The sequence below is a fragment of the Parasteatoda tepidariorum genome, chromosome 4, assembly GCF_982258835.1.
Source record: "Parasteatoda tepidariorum strain Cologne lab strain chromosome 4, Ptep-v5.0, whole genome shotgun sequence".
Lineage (NCBI taxonomy): Eukaryota > Metazoa > Arthropoda > Arachnida > Araneae > Theridiidae > Parasteatoda > Parasteatoda tepidariorum.
Window position 1 is genome coordinate 96,665,684 of NC_141758.1, and position 20,531 is coordinate 96,686,214.

A 20,531-nucleotide genomic window follows, 5' to 3' on the forward strand; every position below is an offset into this window, starting at 1 on the left:
AGTCTATTAAATGTCACTAAAAAAACAATTTTAAATTACTTTTTACTTTACCAATAAAAATTGCGCTAAAACATAAACAGGGGTACATTTTTTGAGCTCGCAGTGACTGCTAGTTTTCTTCTCCAACCCAGTTTGTAGTTTGCAGAGTCTCAGCTCATTGGTTTGGCAAACTGCTGCACTCATTGACTTCTGGAAAAATAGACAGCTTCTCTTCTGTGGCGCCATGGTCAGGCTATCAAACATTGTTTTGCTAGTGTGAGGGAGGTTTAAGAATTAAAAAGTGTCAAAATAATTAGTTCCAATTAAGTGTAGATCATTATGGAATAAAGTGTTTGACATTGTTATTGCATATTTAAATGTTAACAACATTAGTTCTTTTATAATGCAATTTTTTTTTCCATTTTCCTGAATTTTATGCATTTTGTTTCGTTCTCAAAGTTTTTAATGTAAATGCAATTTTTTAGTTGTAGTTTTTATCATTATATATGCACATACATAAATGCATGCTGATTGGTGAAAAAATACAAATATTAAGTGTATCAAAAACTTAAAATGTTTTTGTTTTTCTGTGTGTGTTTGTGTTTATTGAAATTTAGTATAAAATATGGCAACATTGAGAAACAAAATGGAGCAATGAAAACATTTATTCACATGGCACATAATTTTAAGAAGAAAAGAAATATTCAAGAATTCGTTTGATTTATGAGTACATAGCATGGTAACCAGTTTGAGATATTCCGTTTACATTAAAGCATAATAATATTTATGACTTAATATAAAGTTACTTTTATAAACTTTTTTGATAGGAAAAATTTTTTTTTAACAGCCTTACTTAATAATTGTATTTTTTGTTCTCTCTAACTAAATTTTAATTTTACGTTCATGTGATTGATCATATATTTTGCAGCTGCTGTCAGTTCCTTGGCTAAGTTTGGCGCTCACTGTGAAGAGCTTCTCCCAAATATTTTAGTTCTTCTGCAGAGGAGCCTCCTTGATTGTGATGATGAAGTGAGAGACAGAGCAACCTACTATTTAAATATCTTAAATCAGAAGCAAAAAGGACTTTACTCTCAATTCATCTTGAATGGTACATCTCTTTTGTTTATTAAATTTATAAATAAAGCTTTGAAGTTTATATTTACAATAGTTTAGCGAAAGTTGGTATGAAGTGATATTTTAAGAAGCATAATTTTTTAGTCTAAAATGAACTATGCCAGGGATGGTTTCCAAATAGAAAATATGTACAGTTTCCTACTTATGCAGGGTTGCCACTTCACAGAGAAAACTTGGAAAATACAGGGAATTTTAAAATCTCCTTAAATAACAGGGAAAATGCAGGGAATTTTGATTTTTTTTTTTTTTAACAATTTGGGGAAAAAACAGGGAATTTTGTTTCTTATTTTTATCTTTTAAAAAATGGTGACCACTCAATGTGTAATCAATGGGATATTTAAGGATGATATTTCGACTATACTTAACTATTTCATTTACTATAGCATTATTTAAGCATGTTCAGCTGTTCCTTTTTTACTCTTAAGTTTTTCCAGCAAATAAGACTAGTATAGTTAACCCACTATAACTTACACAAGAGCACAGTAATTGTTGTTTCCTCTTAATATATTGTGTATAATATATACAGGGAAAACACAGGGAATTTTTTTTCTCCAGATTTGAGTGGCAACTCTGATTAAGTTTTAAAAAATTTATATTTACAGTAGTTAAGAGAAAGAAGGTATGACATTATATTTTGAAAAAAGCGTAATTTTTTAGTCTAAAGATGGTTTCCTATGTGAACTGTATCCTACTTTTGCCATATTGTTTTAAGCTGATGTTATTAAATCAACGTAAATGCTGCTTGTCTTTTTCCACTAACACATGAAGTGCACATGTGTACAATTTCTATTAAAATGAAATTAATCTTATATACAAAAGTATGTTTGAAAGCATTAGATAGGGTACAAGTTTACTGTCGGGTTTAAAAAAGTCACAAAGGTTTCATTTCATTTAAACTAACAATGTGTGGATTTGCGGTCTAATGGTTAGGCTATCCGCTTTCTGCCGGAGTAGTTGGGGGCTAAGTATTTTATTTTTTATCAAAATATATGGATAATTATATGGTAATATGGATAATATTTAAAGAAATTGTAACTTAAAATTTTTTGATAAGCTGGCAGAATTTTTATTTTATAATAAATAATTTGAATTTTTATTAAATTTAATTATGAAAATGTAAACAAAAGAATATTGTACTAGTTTAACCTTCCGTTAGTCGCGCACTTGTTTCCGACATGGTTAATCGCGTTGCACCTATGAGGTGTTTCTGATTTTTTGAAAGCCAAATGAAATTTAGTCTAGTTTAAATAGTTAATTGTTACCAATTTAAGACTCTTTAGAGAGATAAATATCAAAAGACTTATTTAGCGAAGTACCGAAGATAAATTTTTCTTGCTCCCGTGTCGGATCTCTTCCTCCATCACAAAATGATCAACCAATTGACGCAAGAAGGTTCTGCGGTTTTTTTACTCCGTAACCATTTTCTGTGTATATAACTTGACCATTTATACCGGCTACGTTGAGTAGGACAGAAAATGAGATAAAATATATATATTTAATTCATAAAAGTATTATATCCATAATACTTGCGTCAATGGTCGCGCTGCACCAGAGGGGTGATTTGAGCGGTTCCAACTCTCCATCGACATGTTCTAAGGTCGGTTTTACACGGACATTTGAGTAATCCAAAGATAGGAAGATAACATTAGGCTCGACCCCCGGAAAAATCTATTGACGGCAAAGGAGGTGGAAGTGCAGTAGGGATGCACCTGTGAGGTGCGCGCGACTAACGGAAGGTTAAAAAGAAAAAGAGAAGAAAGAAATTGAAGAAAAAACACTATTACATAACTAAAAAATCATTCTATAAAAAATATAACACTAATGTATTCTGATTATAATTACAAATAACAAAAAAAAAAAAGTTGAAATTCAGTGAATTATAGTTAAGTAATAAATAGTCTTTTTTATCTTTTTTTAAACGAGCATGATAGTATATTTTGTTTATATTTTCATGTTTAAGTTAAATGAGAACTTAAATTTATTATAAATAAAAAAAAATTTTAGTTAATTACAACAAATTTATTACAACTTTTTTTTGAAAAAAAAATAATCCTAATGTTTTAATAAAATATGAAATATTGATTAATTTTTTTTGTTTTTTTAAATTTTAATTTTTTAAAAAAATTATTTAAATTCAAAAATAACTTATAAACTGAGTTAAATATACTAAATAGTTACCAACTTGCAAAATAATTGATAAAATTCAAACTCCTCAGCTGGGATACAAACCCCCAACCTCTCTTGTATAACTAACATTTACACTACAAACCATAATAAGCTAAAAAGTTTGTTAGTTTAAGAGTAACTGAAACTATAATGGGGCATATTTTAGCCTAGGGACAGAGCTGGCAGCTAATTTTTACCCTGTCTTAAGGTTTTCAGCTACGCTCTTTAAATGTTTAACATGATAACAAATGCGAGGCGACTAAAGTGCTCCCTTTCATTGCTCATCAGCGCATTTTTTTAAAAAATTTTTTTAGGCTTGTCAGTTTCTATTATTGGTTTGGAAAAAGCTTTGCATCAGTACACGTTAGAACCTTCAGAATTGCCCTTCGATATCAAAACTGTGCCTGTGGCTACTCAACCTTTGATAGAAGATAAGAAAGCTGGTAAGTTTCTTTTAACTAGAATTAAAGTATATGTAAAGTATGATTATTTGATATTGTTGATTTGTTATTTTCAGATGTTCCAATCATTGGGAAGTCCAAAGATAAAGTTGCTGCTTCACGTCAAGATATATTCGCAGGTGATATATTTATCCTTTTCTTTATTTAGTTAACAATGCTTTTTGAAACTCATGTGCCAAGAAAAATAAAGCCACAGTATAAGTGCCTTAAATTTAAAAAAACTATAATTTTAAACTGCATGTGAAACATTTTCTGGTTAGTGCGACATGTGTGCCCTTCTCCTTTATTGAATTATTATTTCTATTGCAAGCAATGCTAAAAAAGTCTGTTAATTTGTTTTTCAATAACAATTATTAATTCTGCATACAACCTGATGTTCATTTTGGCAGCCTACTGTTTTGTAGGAAAGTAGCTGTCTAGTTTGTTTTCCAGATAAAAAGATGTATTTTTCTAGGACACATGCATAGTTTCTAAGCTCAATTGAAAGCATATGTCGGTGCACTGGTATAGCAGCTTTCATCTTGACGGAAAGGGGCCAACCTGAGAAGATGCACGCCGTGTAACGATATAAGGATTCAACTTACGATGATATTATGCTACCATTTCATTTCTCTTAGTTATGATGATGTCCGTTTCATTAGGTGTTGAATAGCTTTATATAAATTAGGTTGAATACTTTTACTTAGTACACAATGACATGCTTTTACTTAGAAATAGCGATATTGTGTCTGCCTGGAAGTACGGTGATCGGTGTCTGAATTGTAGAAATGCTCTCTGATTTGATTATAATAGCTATATTGTGAATCTTTAATTGTTGTATATCAATGTTCTGTTGTATCTTTAATCTCATTAGTAATTATACACTTAAAAATTGAGGATGCTCTAGTTAGTTTGTTTCTTCGGCTTTCTTTCACGAAATTGAATATATATATATATTATTACAACTTTAAAAAATAAGGGCACATTAATGTTCAAAACTGATTTTTGCTGAAGCTTTTATTTTTTGTGAAGCTAAGCAAGTGCTCTTCAAGACAACAGTTAACATAAAATCGTCTCTGATATTTTTAATTTGATATTTTCAGATCAATTGTCAGCTGTTCCGGAACTCTCTTCATTGAACTTGGGTCCATTGTTTAAATCTTCTCTTCCTATTGAACTCACTGAATCTGAGACTGAGTTTGTTGTTAGATGCATTAAACACACATTCACTAGCCACATTGTGTTGCAGGTAAGAAAAATAACCCAAATTCTTTTTTGTAGTTGAACCTCAATCACAATTTCTCCTGGGGACCATTCACTGCAAACAGCAGAAAGTTTGTATTGAATACAGAAAATTCCTCTCATTGTTTCGAAGCGATTGCAAATATTCATTGTTGGCAGTGGTATTGGATCTGTACTTTATCAGTTTCTGCAATACAACAAGTTTTATCAACTGATGCATAAACATCAAATGTGATGCTTGAGGCATTTTTGCCTTATTATTTTTTAGCTATTGGCATAATTTCTGGCACCGTGGCAGTATCATGGTGACACGGCGACATTGTCGCATAACAGCTGAATTCTGGCAGAAAGATTTTTCCATTGTGAAGTAAAAAATTTTGGTTTTCTTCTCTGCAGAAATATTTAAAAGAGTTTACAGTAAGACCCCGCTTAACACGCAGGTTCCATCAAAGTAGAGCGTAATGCGAAACCGCTAATCGAGTCTATCTTAACATGTAAAAAATGGGGTTAGGAGAAGATGGATTGAAAATTGGCTAGGTATTAAATTTGATAATTATGCTTTTTTTAATAAAAATAAAACCAAGCATTTATTTATTACAAAAATAAAAACAATATAAATGAATATACGTACTTATAAAAACAAATAAAATTCTAAGTCAGTCAGATTATTCAGTCTCTTTTGGGTTTCCAATTTTCTGCCTTTTATGTCAAGAAGGCATCTAATGTAATTTGTGTTTTCCTTTTGCGTTCTGTTAGAAGTTGATAAGTGGATAAAGCATCTATAACACTCCGTCTTGCTTTTGAACTCCTGTCAAAATTTGGATCATTTTCAACAAATTGGTCCATAATTTCAGTTATAGTGGTCAAACTCCTTTTTAGAAACGCCATCGAAAGTTCCTTTTGCTCAGTTAATTCCTCTTGAGCTCATCATTAGAAAGACTAGCTGCTGTTTCTTGAACTATTTCTTCGACGTCTTCCACATTTACCTCATCAAAACTGGTTTGTTTTGCTAATTCCACTATTTCATCCATATCGACAGAGTGTCCAATGTCTTCGCTCTTACTTAAATAAGGCCAAATGTTCTTCCATACTCCTTTCAAAGATCTTTCTGTTATCTCATTCCAAGAAAGGTTTATGTTTTCTACAGCATTCATGATATTGTAGTTTTTCCAAAATTCTCTAATTGATTGCTTCTCTTCTACGGAGAAGCAATCAATTATTATGTCAAACAATCTCTATTATGTCAAACATCTGCTTTAATGTTCACCGCAAGTAGTAAGCCTTAAAATTGGATATAACGCCTTGGTCCATTGGTTGGATTAATGCAGTTGTGTTAGGCGGGGAAAAAACCACTTCGACTGGAATGCATGTTGTTAAGTCTGATAAATTTGTTGGGTGGCTTGGAGCATTATCAAATAGCAGTAGTGCTCTTTGTTCAAGTTTTTTAGTTTCGCAATAACGTTTAACAGGCGGGCAGAAATGTTCAGTGAACCAATCCTGGAAAAATTTCATATTTATCTATGATATTTTATTAGACACCCAAATTACAGGTAAAGTTTGTTTTAGATATGCCTTTCATTGCTCTTGGGTTTTTGGAGTGGTTTTAATTTGAAGTCTCCACTTGTGTTACCACCCAGTAGAAGTGTTAAGTCTTTAAATCCTGGTGCTCGTTTCTCTTCACGGGATAGAAATGTTCGTTTTGGCATTCTTTTCCAAAACAGGCCTGTTTCATCAGCATTAAAAACCAATTCTGGAGGATAATTTCCTTGTTCAATTATTGTTTTCAATGTTGCTGGGAAGCCAGCCGCTGCTTTCATATCACCACTTGCTGCTTCTTGTTTTTTCTATTCTCATTTGAGAATAATGAAATAAAAAGTTTAGTTTTCTTTTCTGCTGAATTCCATTTTTTATGTATTTATTACCATTGATTTTCGCATAGTTTTTAATATCCGATATATTTAATACAATATTATTTATTACAACAACTAAATCTCAAAAGGAAAACACACATTTAGTAGCCCCTTTTGAAGAGTCTGATTTGTGTGATTTTGCTGTTGATCTTTTTTCTGCTAGTTATAGTTAAGCATTTAAAAAAAAGAATTTTAATGTGGTGATGATATACAAAATGCCAAAAGAGAAATAATTAGTGTGTTTTTCTCTTACAAAATGCGAGAATATTGCCCATAATATTACGTATTCAATTTTAAAATTATTTCATTCTATTTAAATTTTTTCTTTGAAGTTGACGCTTCTGTTACTTTAAATTAGTAACTTGTGTATTTGTTATTATTAAAAGTATCTAGCAGCAAGATATTAGTTCTGAAGAGGTATGTATCAGAAAGCAGGAAAAAATTCTGCCACAGGGATTTCTGAACGAAGGATGTAAAACTCTATTTTCAGAAACTGTCTAAACAGGCACTTTTAATGTAATAAGAATATCCTTTGTTATGGGACTGTAGTGTATCTACCACTACAAAAACACAATTCCAACTCACTGGTATATAACACGTGTTAACTCAATTCTGTGTTGGGGTACCTTTTTCATAGATGAAGGTTGACATTGTCGACCACTCCCCTCCTGACATTGGTGACCTTCGGAGGAGATGTGAACATGCCTATCTTGAAACCATTGCTGCCAACTGTACTGGATTTTCCAGGAGATTACTGGATTTTTCCAGTTTCTCCTTTTCTACTGGTTTAATAAAGAATTTTCTGGTTTTTGTACTTTTTAGAAAATTCTCTAAAATTGAGTAAGTTTCTTTAAAAAAAATCTATTTAAATAGATTGTTGCTTGCTTAAATATTTAAATAAGTCTCATTTTTAAAAATCAATTAAAAACTTTTTTTGTTCTAAAATTTTCAGTTTATTTTTACTCAGAACTCCCTTCTTAAATTAGTTTTAAAAAAAATCTTAACTATCTTTGATGAATGCTATTTACCATTCTAAATTATGAGTAAACGTAATACAAAACATTTTAAGTATATTTAATTCAATCATAGCTGGAAAATATTGCTTTTTTTTCTATTTTGATTATGATAATGGAAATCCCTAAAATTCCCTATGTGTGAAATATTTTGCATAATCTACTGGATTTTTTCCTATACATGTTGGCTAGTATGCATTTCAATTATAAAACAAAAAGAATAAAAAACTTCAAACTTTTTTTTCCCTATAGTTTTCTCAGAATTATTCATCCCATAATATAAAAATATTGCATGTTAAAATGATTAATGCAATCTATTTCCTTGCATGTGGTAACAAAATAATTGAAAAACTCTTTAAGAAAAGCACTCTTGTTTCAGTTTGACTGTACAAACACCTTGTCAGATCAAGTGTTGGAGAACGTTTATGTTCAGGTTGAGCCCAGTGAAGGTTTTGAAGTGGTCTGTTACTCTCCTTGTTCAAGATTACAGTACAGTGTTCCTGGTACAGCATACGCCTGCATCAGCTTACCCAATGATCCCTTAGTTGGTAAGTTTTATTTACTTCTTATTGTTTTTAGATCTGCATGCTCTGTATAGTTTGTCTACGGTAAGAACTCCTCCCACCACAATGTCTGGGGCTGTCTGCTGCTATGGAAACAAGAATAGCTCATTTCAGGGAGGGTAGCTTCCCTTTCTCTCGCCAACCCGAGCCAAAACCTGTCCTAAACAGTGACCCCACACCCCTACTTGAAATAGTTATATCCCGTTACCATAGTCACCTCCACGGGTCCAGGCGAATGGCATGGGGAATTCTTACTTTTGGCAAACTATATGCAGTGGTGCTAAATATTACAATTTCATAGTCTATTACAGTCTTACGGTTGAGTTGTTAAAATTGTGGTTTTCAGAAGTTTACGTAATCTTATTCTTAAAAAAAACTTTAAAAACTTTGGAAAGGAAAACTTTCCAAAGCTTTTGTTTTTTTCCCTTAACTACGAAGAACTAATCCAATCAAGTTCTAACCAAGCAATAATTTCTTTCTACTCTTTGAACAATTCTAAAAACAATTTTAAAAAAATAGAAAATCGATTTCATGGCAATAAAAACATAGCTGCCAACTCTACTGGATTTTGCCAGTTTCTCCTGGTTTAATTAAAATTAGATTTGCACATGTTTGAAAATTTCCTAAAATTGAGTAAGTTTTATGAAAAAAATCACTATTTAAATAGAATTTTTGTACAGATCATTGCTTGGTTGCTTGAATATTTTAATTATTACTGATACATAATGAAGCAAACTTCATTTGTAGAAGTTCTCTTCTTGTTTTAAAATGTCCAGTTTATTTTTATTCTGAACTCTCTTTTTAAATTAATTTAAAAAAAATCTCTTTACTACCTTTGAGGAATTGCAGCCCTTTTAATATTCGAAATTAAGAGTAAAGATAATAGCAATGTGCTACAATTATTATAAAATTTATAATATTTCGTAAAACCTACTGGGTTTTTTCCTATCCATGTTGGCAGCTATGTAAGAATAAAAATAAAAATCTGAATCTTTTGCCCTCCCAACAAGCCCGTCTAAAACTTAATCTTCTCTCCCATTAGAAAAGCAAAAAGACATAAATACAAATCTTAAATGCTGAGTGCAAAAAAACTTTAGCGGTTCAAATGATGATTAAAAAAAAAAAAGCAATAATGGCTAGTTCTAATTTAACCAAAAACTAGAACATCAAATTTCTATTTTATAATGAGGTATAAAGTTGCAGCAATGTAATTTTTTATTTAGTACTTTTATCCAAATTTTACTTTTTTATGTATAATAGTAAATTTATGTATAACTTTATTTATATTTTGTACCTATATAGAATTTAGTGTGTGTACACCTCCAATTTGTACTAATCTGAATTCTGTAAATGCTAACTGTTTTTATTTATTTTTTTAAAGGTTTATTTAAAGCAATGAAAAACAAAATATTATATGCCATTCTTAAAATTAATATTTGAACCTTGCCGATCGTGAAATGTCCTCTTTTGTTGTGAAGAAAATGAGCAGTTTTTTCCAATTCAGAGTTGCCGCTCTACATGGAAAACCTGGAATTTAAAAATCACCTAAAATAGCAGGAAATTTTAAGTTTTTCCTTGCAACTGAGAAAATACAGGGAATTCTATTTCTTTTTTTCATCTTTTAAACGTGGTGACCACTTAAAAATCAATCGGTGGGATATTTAAGGATGATATTTTCAATTACTATTTCTATTCAATTACTATTGCATTATTTGTTTTAAGTATACTAAGCTGTTCCTTATTTCTTCAAGTTTTTCCAGCAATTAAAAGTAATATAGTTAGCCTAATATAGCTCACTCCAGAGCACAGGGATTACGTGTTAATAGATTGTGCATAATATGTACAGGGAAAACACAGGAAATTCTTTTTCCAGATTTGTGTGGCAACCCTGCAATTTTTATTCATCCAATTTTAGAAGTTAATCCATTAATAAAGGCATCACTAAGAAACACATTCCCTATTGATCATTAACTTCAACTTGGGCATTCCCCGCAGTTGTACCTTTTTTCCGGCAAGACAGATCCAAAAAAAGTTTATTTTTTTACATTTCTAGAACTCCGATTGTATCCTAACCCACACTTAGGAGATCCATTATTGGCGAGTTATTAAGAAATAATTTGGCTCAAAAATTAATCACCAAAAAATTTCTTAGTATTTAGCCCTGTAACCGAAACATTTTTGTGGTTTATAAAGAAGTTATGCAGCTTAAGGAAAGGAAGATAAAAAGAGCTTTTGATGTTCATTTTATCCCGACATTGAATTGTAATTAGTTATGCTCTTGTATTGAGTAACATTTAGTATTAAAAGAAAAGAATAAAAGTATTTACATTCGCTTTCAATAAAATTGGATAGGAATTAAATAGGAATTAAATAGTTGATTTAATTTGCTTAGAACGAGATTTGGAATGATTAAACATGGTGCATAGCGTTTTTAAAGGTGCTTTTGTCGTTGGGTATTTTTAAAAAGTGCCTAACTTTCTCTTTTCAAAAATAAGGTTTTAATTCGTTATGTCGATTTTCACCATGTATTGTGCAAAAACGTGCTTTTCACTTTGTTCTAATTAACGTTTTCACAATCCATTTTGGCGTAACGTACGATAGCGCCAATCATTTTACACGTTTATATATTTTATCATGATCATGTCTTTGAAAATTATTTTGCATTTTTTTTTTAATGTTTATAGTGCTTAAAAATTAATATTTTTTGAGTGCTTAAAATAAAAACTTAAAAGGTGCTTATTTTTCATTAAAAGATTTGGCTACGGACCCTGTTAAAAAGAATTATATATTGATGAAATAAAGAAATAATATTAGAAATAATATAATAATTATTCAAAATAATAGGAAAAATTTTAACTAAATATGTTTATGCCAATTCATTAAAACATTAGGGATTTTCCTAAGTGTTTTTAATTTTGTCTTAATAAGCAAATGAACTACTTAACTTTGTTTTGTGCACTTATATTGAAACTTATAATGTCTTTCAGTACTTGGAACATTGAGTAATACATTAAAGTACTTAGTTAAAGATTGTGATCCAAACAGTGGGGAACCAGATGATGAGGAAGGCTATGAAGATGAATATGTAGTAAGTATTCTTACTTATTTTAAGATGATGGCTTAGTTCAAGGAGTTAGGTGTAGTTCAGGGAATTCTAATACAATTGTGTATATTCCTTTTCATTGACATGGAGAGAACATGGGAAATATTAAAGATTAATGAAAATAGAAGAAGAAAAATTATTAAAATAAAATATTTAAAGAAAAAATTTTTTTAGTGTATATTAAAATGCCAAAAAGCAAAACAAATTATAAGATAATCTATTCATCGGCTCACAGGATTATATCCGCAAATAGCACTCTTTTTTGCGGATATAAATCGTGCGAGCTGATGAAGAGATTATATAATTTTGTTTTTAATACAGTGTAACGTCCCATATCCGGACGTCCCTTTCCCGGAAGGGTCAATTTCCCAGACACTTTTTAACAATCAAAATAAACAAACATCTCTCCATCATCCCCTTTCCTTAATAAAAAAAAATAAAATAAAAAAAGAAGTCTTTTGACATATTTTCTCTTTTTTGCATCGAACCCATAAATCACCAGAAAGGGGAAGTGAAGATCTACCAAGCCCATTGAGTGACCATTAGTGACACTCCTCCCTTGGAATGTAGGAAAAAGAGAGAGATTTGTTTTCAAAAGATCGCAACTGAGTCCCCCCCCCCTTTCCCATGCAGGTGGCTAGTAAAAGAGGCATTTCGTGGAACCTTTTTATTGAAAGAAGAAATACTGTGGAAAAGGGTAAACGGGGCAAGCGTTAAGGTGGAGGGGGAGTCAAAATGGAAAATTTGAATAGGTCTAAAAGGATATACGTCCTTGAGAAACAAAACATTCGTTCTTCCCCATACCATGTAATATTTAGGAGGCGGGGGGAAAAGGGGGTAACATTCTCTTAGCAGATTCTTTCAGTCATAGAAGAAAAAATAAAGAGAACCCGATCAGCGTGCCCCGCCTTTTTGCTTGATTGATAGCCAATGAATGGAGAGAAAACAATTTACTTCCCCACCCTCAACTTAAATGATCTCCTCTTTACACTTATTTTCTTTCACAAATAAGGAGGAAATGAATTTTTCTCCTCCACCTACCCACTCTAATGAATGACGGGAATTTCCCTTTCTTGCTTGAATCATTCTTGTTAAAAATGGCGGATTATTATTTTCATATGTCAATTTTTTTTCGTTTTCGATATTTTAAGGAATAATATTTTTTTTCTAATATTTCATATTTTATTGATTAGATATTCTAATACTAAAACATTATTCCCCTTAAAAATAATGTTTATTTATTTTTTGCTTCTTAGATTTAGATCATTTTAAGCTTTGTTCCAGAATGACATGAATTTCCCCTTCCTGCTTGAATCGTTCTAGTTCAAAATGGCGGATTAATATTTTCATAACTGTTAAATTTTTTTCGTTTTCCATATTTTCAGCAATAATATTTTTTTCTAATATTTTATTTTTGATTTAGATATTCTAATGCTAAAATATTGTTCCCCTTAAAAATAACGTTTATTTATTTTTTACTTCTTAGATTCAGATCGTTTATTAAATAATTTTAAGCTTTGTTTACCTTGGGGGTCTATTATACGGACTTCTGGAAGTCCCACCGATTCCGGATACGCGACTTTACACTGTATATATATATTTTTAATATTTTTAACTTATTTTAGAAGTTCTATATACCTGCAACTTTTGTGCAGTAAATAAAACTTATTAATTTTCTTAATTTCCTTCGTTTTTTTTTTTTCTTTTCTTTTCTTTTTTTCCTTTTTGTCTTTATTGTGCTATATGTATATGCGTGTAAAAGATAGAAATACAAAGAAAAATATGTTTTAAAAAAGAAAAACGTTACTAAATTATTTTTAAAATGAAATTAAAAGCCAGTAAACAAAATAATGAAAAGATATAATTTTGTCATCGGCACACATGATTATATCCGTTAATTACAGTGTTTTATTGTATTAGTATAGCCCAGGGGTTGCCAAACTTTTTTGATCATCGACCCCTACATAATTTTTCGAAATCTCCATCGACCCCCATAAAAATAATTTTCTGTTAATTAAGATAAAACTCTATTAGATACAGTGTTTGTACATTTGTTTTATGATTTTGAACATTTATTAAAGTAATAGTACATAGTGTAACAATAGCTTTATGAAAAATATACTAATGTTGAAATATAAATACCTTAATATTTATGAAAAAATAAGTAATTATAAGTAAGTAAAAATAATAAGTAAAGTAACTACAGATTTATTGCTTCTTAATCAATGACATGGGTGTGCCTGGTGTTTTTCTGCAAGATTCGTTATATTGGGTTCAAAATTGGTCCATTTTAATCTTAAATCCCTTCGAAACTCCACATTTAATTTATTTCTGTTCTTAGTTAAGTTAGAATTGACGTGACTGAAACCGTCTTCAACCATATAGGAACTTGGAAATGCTATCATAAATGGCTGAGCTATTTCGTGAAGTCTTACATATTTTTGCATTATATTTATATTTGTCCAAAATTTGCTTATTGTTAAATTTTTAAACAGCATCTTTGCTTCAAGTCTCCATAATAATTCAGCAAGCTCATCTTGCATGTTGATGTCCACGTTTTCAATTTGAGCAGAAAATGGCACAATAATCCAATCAGGGATGTCAATGTTTTCCAAATCAGCAAAACGCAGTTTAAAATCGTCACTCAATTTTTGAAGATTACCTGTATATATTTCCAAGTCTTCTTCTTTTATTTCTAATTGTCACATATCTGAAAAATACTGATAATCCTTCGACCAATCGACCCTTCCGGTTCGGATCGACCCCCGCTTATGTTAAATAGACCCTTGGAGGTCTATATAGACCACTTTGGCGACCTCTGGTATAGCCGAAGCGAAACAAAAATTTTTTTGTCCTGTTATTGTAAACCATCTCCAAATAGAATTTATCGTCAGTTTAAATTTTGACAATGGACTGAACTAGATGGGGTGCAGGGGTGATTGTATTCCAGGTTTACCTTGGATTTCAGAGTTTTTCGTATCATCCCTTGTGGTCTAGAAACTAGGAGGTTTAGGGCATGATTTTTTTCACGGAATTCTGCATATTTCAAAACCATTGATTCGTGGAAATACGCAAATTAAAACCTATAATCCAAAGAAATTTTCACAATCTAAAATAAAAAGGATTGAGTTCTACTATCCTATATTGAAATTTTAAAGCCTTTGCTAAATTGCGTTAATGAGAAATTTTAATATTTGCAACTACGCAGGAATCTGCTAATATCGCGATTCATGTTCACACGATTTTAATATCAAACATCGTTTTCGTATTTACCTGATTTAAAAGTTACCTATTGCGGATTGTATTCACATGACTTAAAAATCCAATATCGCAATTTGTATTCACGCAAATTTAAAATCCAATGTTGCTATTAGTATTCACAGGATCCAAAAATTGTGCATTGCGATTTATATTTACACAATTCAAAGATCCAATATTGTGATTTGTATCAACATATTATCATGATTTTAAAGCAAAATATTGCAATTTGTAAACTATGTCATTGTTTTTGAATAATATTAAGAATTGTTAATCAGCGTTGCCACTCCGCAGGGAGAGCAGGAAAAACCTGGAAAATACAGGGAATATAAAAATCAGCTGAAATACCAGGGAAAGTGCTTAGAATTTTGTATTTTTCCTTAGAAACCGGGAATTTTATTTCTTTTTAAAAAATTCAGTACTCTCAAAGCTCTATCTATGGGATATTTAAAGATGATAGTTCAGCTATATTATATTGTATTTTTTTTTCGAAGGCATTATCTGTTTTATGTCAGCTGTTTCTTAATTCTCCACGTTTTTTTGGCAACTGGAACCAGCATCTTTATCCTAATATAGTTCACAAGAGTGCAGTGAATGTGTGTGTCCTCTTTATATATATTGTATAATACGTGCAAAGGAAACATAAGAATTTTTTTGCAGATATCAGTGGCACCCCTGTTAATACATTTTATCAGATAATTTTGCTGGTAAAATTTTTAAAAAAAGAGAGAAAAAAACTTACATAAATTGAACAAAAATCCAAGTAAATCCAATTTTTTTGATTTTCTTTTAATAGCCAACCAATTACTTAATGAACAAATTGCCATAAATTTTATGTATGAAAAAAAATGAATGTATTTGTCTCTGCAGCTTGAAGAACTGGACATAGTGTTGAGCGACCACATTCAAAAAGTATTAAAAACAAACTTTAGCGCTGCTTGGGAAGAAATCACTGCTAAGAACGAACTGGAAGACACTTATGCCTTTAATCTCAAAACTCTGGAAGGTAAGCTTAAACATTTTCTCATAGGAATATTTCTTGTCAATTCCTTACTAGTGGTTTTGCTTTATAGAAAGGTTAAACAAATGAATCAATTTAGCTTCATTCATGGGATTATAATTTAAACTTTCTCTTTAATACTCAATATAATTTTTATTTATTTATTTATTTTACTGAAAATTTTCTAGATTTAAATCAATTTTATATATTTTTATTTCCCTCACTTTTTTCTTCTTCAAATTTACACTTTTTAGATCTTAGAAAAACAGTTATTCATTGTTAAAATTTCTCGAATTTACAAAATTAATATTTGATTATAAATGAAAAAAAGAAATTCAACTACTTTTTTTGGATTTTATATTTTAGTACAAATATAATTCTAATAATCTAACTCATTTTTTTAGTAACTATTTAATTATTTGTCTGTTTTTTATAATTAAAAAATACCAAAATGTATTTTTACTTGTAATTAGAACATTAGGAAAATATAAATATGTAAGGAACAAGAGTGTCCCAACTGCATCAAAATGCTTAAAGCTAGAGTGATTTATTATTAATATTTTTATGTTTATGTGTGTACCAAATGGTTTCTGTCATTTCTTACAGATGCTGTAAAGAATGTTCTCCAATTTCTTGGCATGCAACCTTGCGAAAGGTCAGACAAAATTCCTGAAAACAAAAGTTCACATGTACTTTTTCTGTCTGGAGTGTACCGCGGTGGACACATGGTGTTGGTGCGAGCAAAGCTTGCTGTCCGTGCTGACACGGAAGGCGTCACCATGAACATTGCTGTCAGGAGTAGTGATCCCAATGTTAGTGAAGTGATAGCGTCTGCCATTGGATAATCTCTGATATAGTCGTTTTATTAGTTAAAATGTATATTTAAATATATTTTCAGTTAACCTTTTAATGATGATTCGTTTCATGCTAAACTGAAATTAAATCTGATTGCAACATTTTTTTTTATATTTTTCTACAAATTTCTTTTGATCTTAGCCATTCATGGTACATATATTTAGTTTAGTTATATTTATATTTCAAATCAATCTCTTTCAAACATTTTTTTAATAATTGTTTAAAAAAGATCTTTATTCTTTTTTTTTCCCAAACAACTTCACTTGCATTAATTTATATTCTTAGTGAGGAAAAACTACTGGTTATTTGAACTTTTCAGAAATAGAGGTTTTTAATTTTATATAAAATTAAAAATTTTGAGTACAAGTATTTTATTAAAATATGAATATTAACTTTGAAAAATAAATAAGTGAATTTAATCATATTTTGCCTCTTAAAAAAAGAAACAGATAAAATTACAAATGTTTATCTGTTATTTATTTTAAGAGAAATTCATATCATCTAGCTTTTTTTTCCTCCTTGTTATCGGTGAAAAAATAAGAAAAATTGCCACAAATACCTCAAAATGCTGTGAATAATTTTAATTAAATTTATTATACCATTTAAAAATTTCAAATAAAGAAACATAAGTCAAAATTAGTACATAATCCTTTACATAGTTTTTTTTTTGTTTTTTTTTCTTTGCAAAAATAAAAGGTTCTTGAATTACGAAAAACTTTTTACTAATTTAGTAACCGCTATTTGAGGTATCTGCAAGAGTTTAGAATTTTTCTAACAGATTCAATTCAATTTCATAGAAGAAAAAGAAAGATGATATCCCCTCGAAAAGCAATGAATTTGTATAAATGTTGATTCACTGAAACTTGGGTTGCATGTTGTAAAACATAAAAATGTTCTGAATAATAAGTTGCTAATTCAATATATAAATTGCAATTGTGGTAACTTTTTGTTTTAAATGCTCTTTCAATCTATGAAACTGATGATTAATGGTGAAAAATATATTTTATTTTGAATCGATCAAATTCTAAATTTCTGTCAGACTAGGATTAAAGGATGTGGTTTTTTTTTCTTTTTATTATATATTCTTGCTCTATTTCATAGTTATCTATCATTCCATTGTTCATATTTTATGTTTCATTACCATGCAATAAAGTGGAAAATATTTTCAGGTTATGTGTCCTTTTTTTTTTTTGGTCACTGTCTTTATTACTGACTCTAAAAATTCAAAAGAGCTTTTTTTCTATAAAATTAAAAAAGAAAGAAACTTTTGTGTATCAGTATACAGTTGAACCCCATTTTAAACAAATTCCAAGGGACAGATACAATTGCTACGCAATGATGAAAATTCGTTGTACCAATATTACGAATTTCACGGTTATGTGCCTTTGTTTTTGTCTCTGTCTTTATTTTACTGACCAAAATTTCTAAAAAGTATTTCTTGGAAATTTTTAAAAAAAATTTTGTTTGTATATTAGTATGCAGTTGAACTCCGTTTTAACGAATTCCAAGGGAGCGAAACAATCGCTACGCAATAACGAAAATTCGTTGTACCGATCTTACGAATTTCAGGGTTGTGTGACTTTTTTTTTGTAGCTGTCTTTAATTAACTGACTATAATTAGATACCAGATAATAGAACCAGTAAAAATTACAAACTTTTCCAAATTATGCGCATTTTCAAACAACTGAACTGGAAATCGCTCTTTTGGAAAGCCGCGTGTATCTTTGCTTTTTCACACATGAATGGGTTGTGGTTTAGTCTTTTCAGGGTGACTCGACTTTATTGACTTGTCTCTTTCCTATCAGAGTCTTTTTATTTTGAAAATGCGAAAATATTTTAATTCTGAGATACTTGTGCGCTTTTGGTGAATGGAAAAGTGTTTTTAATCATGAGAGAAAATGAGATTTGTTGCTTATTATCACCTTCGTTAAATTACCAATTTCGTAAAATCAATATTTTTAATCCATTGTTTCTATGGAGATTCATTGAAATTTTCGCTATTTGGGATTTTGCTGAAGCGGGATTTGACTGTATAGTAAAGGAAGTATACGAATAAAAAATTAGTAGTTGCTATGTTCTAAAATACCAAATATTCAGAATTTGCCCCATTTTCTAGTAATTTTAATTTACACTTGAGAATTGCAAAAAGCTGTCGATAAACTAAAAAAAATAGTCTAGCTTCTACATTTTAATGACTACTTATTTTCTAGATAAAAAGAATTTATAATTGTCTCAATTCTTTTTTTTAGTAATTTTCGCTTTTTTAAGCATTCTTTTTTGCAATTTAGAGACAAACCTTTTATTTTTTTCCCTTACAAGCAATTCGATTTAATTCCATGATCATATTTTGTACAAATCTTTCTAATACTTTTACTTAGCTCTTATTCTTAATACAATTGGAAATTATTTTATACAGAAAAAATATATAATTAAATGTTTTGTATTTTATATCGCTGCACAAAATTGACAGCTGTTATTTTTGTTTTTTAATTATTATTATTCTGGCGTTGGTGGGTACAACCGATTGTCTCTATAATCTATATTATTTGTACTCATACTTTTTCTATAACTGCAGCAAGTTTCTCGATGCCCTTTTAATAATACTTAAATCTTGTTTTATAAATTACATACCTGCCAAGTCTCCTGTTTTTTTATTGAAGACTCCTGTATTTTACAACTATCTCCTGATTACCCGTATATTCTCAAATTTCTCTGTATTTGTTAAAGAAATGTTTTTTAAAAAATTGCCGATAAAATATCCGCTGATGGCAAAAATCCCTTATTCCTCAACAGATATTGCTATTGCTAGTACTACACTATGTTGAGTGTTAATAGATTAAGTAGTTTTAAAAAAAATCTCCTTTAAACTATGATTTATTTACATATTTTTTTCGTTCCTTAATGTAATTGCTTATTTTCAATTTCTCTTTTTGACGTGCACGATGTATCAAAACTTTACTTGTAGCCTAAAATGTGTCACTAGTAAAATCTCTGTTATTTTATTTCCTCAATGTTGGCTGGCATACATATATATGTATCAAAGGCAAGGACTATTTTGGCTGATATATGGGCAAATCAGCGACGGCAAAATCAGCAACTTTTATCATTTAGCTACTAAAATAAAATAAAAATTCACGCTTTTTTGTTCTCTTCGCCATGCTACAAGTTATACAATCATAATCACCCTTTATTTTTTCTCTTCTGTTATATTTTTTCCTTTTGCAAAATAAAGAAATTATAAATGATTGATTTAATTATCTGCTTCAAAGTTACTGTCCGATAGATGTATGTCATTTCATAGGTGATAATGGGAGCAGCAGATATACTAACAGAACATAGATACCAAAAAGCAGGGTTGGCAAGGTTTAGGACAGAATGGATTAATCCACGGTTTAAACCGTCCTGTCCAAAACCCTTTTACTCAAATTATGTCACTATTTCATCTGAACAATATTTAAGAGGTAAAATAAACATAGAACTAATAACGTATTGATAATTAAATATACTAGGGAATTTTTGTTTTTAAAAGTATAATGTTTTATTAATATTGTTTGACTCTTCAATTTAAACATTAAACAAAGGAAGATTAATCAGTAATCAAGTTCAATTGGTCCTCTCATTCAATAGTACATAACTGAAGTTTGGCCTTGCCATACAGGTTAAAATATTAGGGACTAAGTGCTTGGTTCGTCATAAACAGATTTATCTACAGTATTCAATACTTTTATTTCATTCATGTTCAATTCTTTTAGTATAGTGGTGATACATCACCAGTGTCAGTAACTGAAACTGATGTTATGCCCTTCAAAACTATTAATACATTTTTCAGTTATTTTGTATTTCCAATTTAAACTAATATATTTATATT

At 29.9% G+C, this 20,531-nt stretch overlaps 1 protein-coding gene across 2 annotated transcripts in view; it reads left to right on the forward strand.

Moving 5' to 3' along the window:
• Positions 1 to 17,831, forward strand: part of gammaCOP (coat protein (coatomer) gamma) — a 53,360-nt gene extending 35,529 nt beyond the window's left edge. For both annotated transcript variants that reach the window (XM_087161768.1, XM_087161769.1), the window contains exons 15-22: positions 908 to 1,087; positions 3,594 to 3,722; positions 3,797 to 3,859; positions 4,823 to 4,968; positions 8,264 to 8,432; positions 11,435 to 11,535; positions 15,679 to 15,814; positions 16,415 to 17,831. In XM_087161768.1, coding sequence (XP_087017894.1) covers positions 908 to 1,087; positions 3,594 to 3,722; positions 3,797 to 3,859; positions 4,823 to 4,968; positions 8,264 to 8,432; positions 11,435 to 11,535; positions 15,679 to 15,814; positions 16,415 to 16,653 — 1,163 coding nt within the window. In that variant the 3' untranslated portion in view covers positions 16,654 to 17,831. The remainder of the gene's footprint in view (positions 1 to 907; positions 1,088 to 3,593; positions 3,723 to 3,796; positions 3,860 to 4,822; positions 4,969 to 8,263; positions 8,433 to 11,434; positions 11,536 to 15,678; positions 15,815 to 16,414) is intronic.
• Positions 17,832 to 20,531: the final 2,700 nt, after the last annotated feature.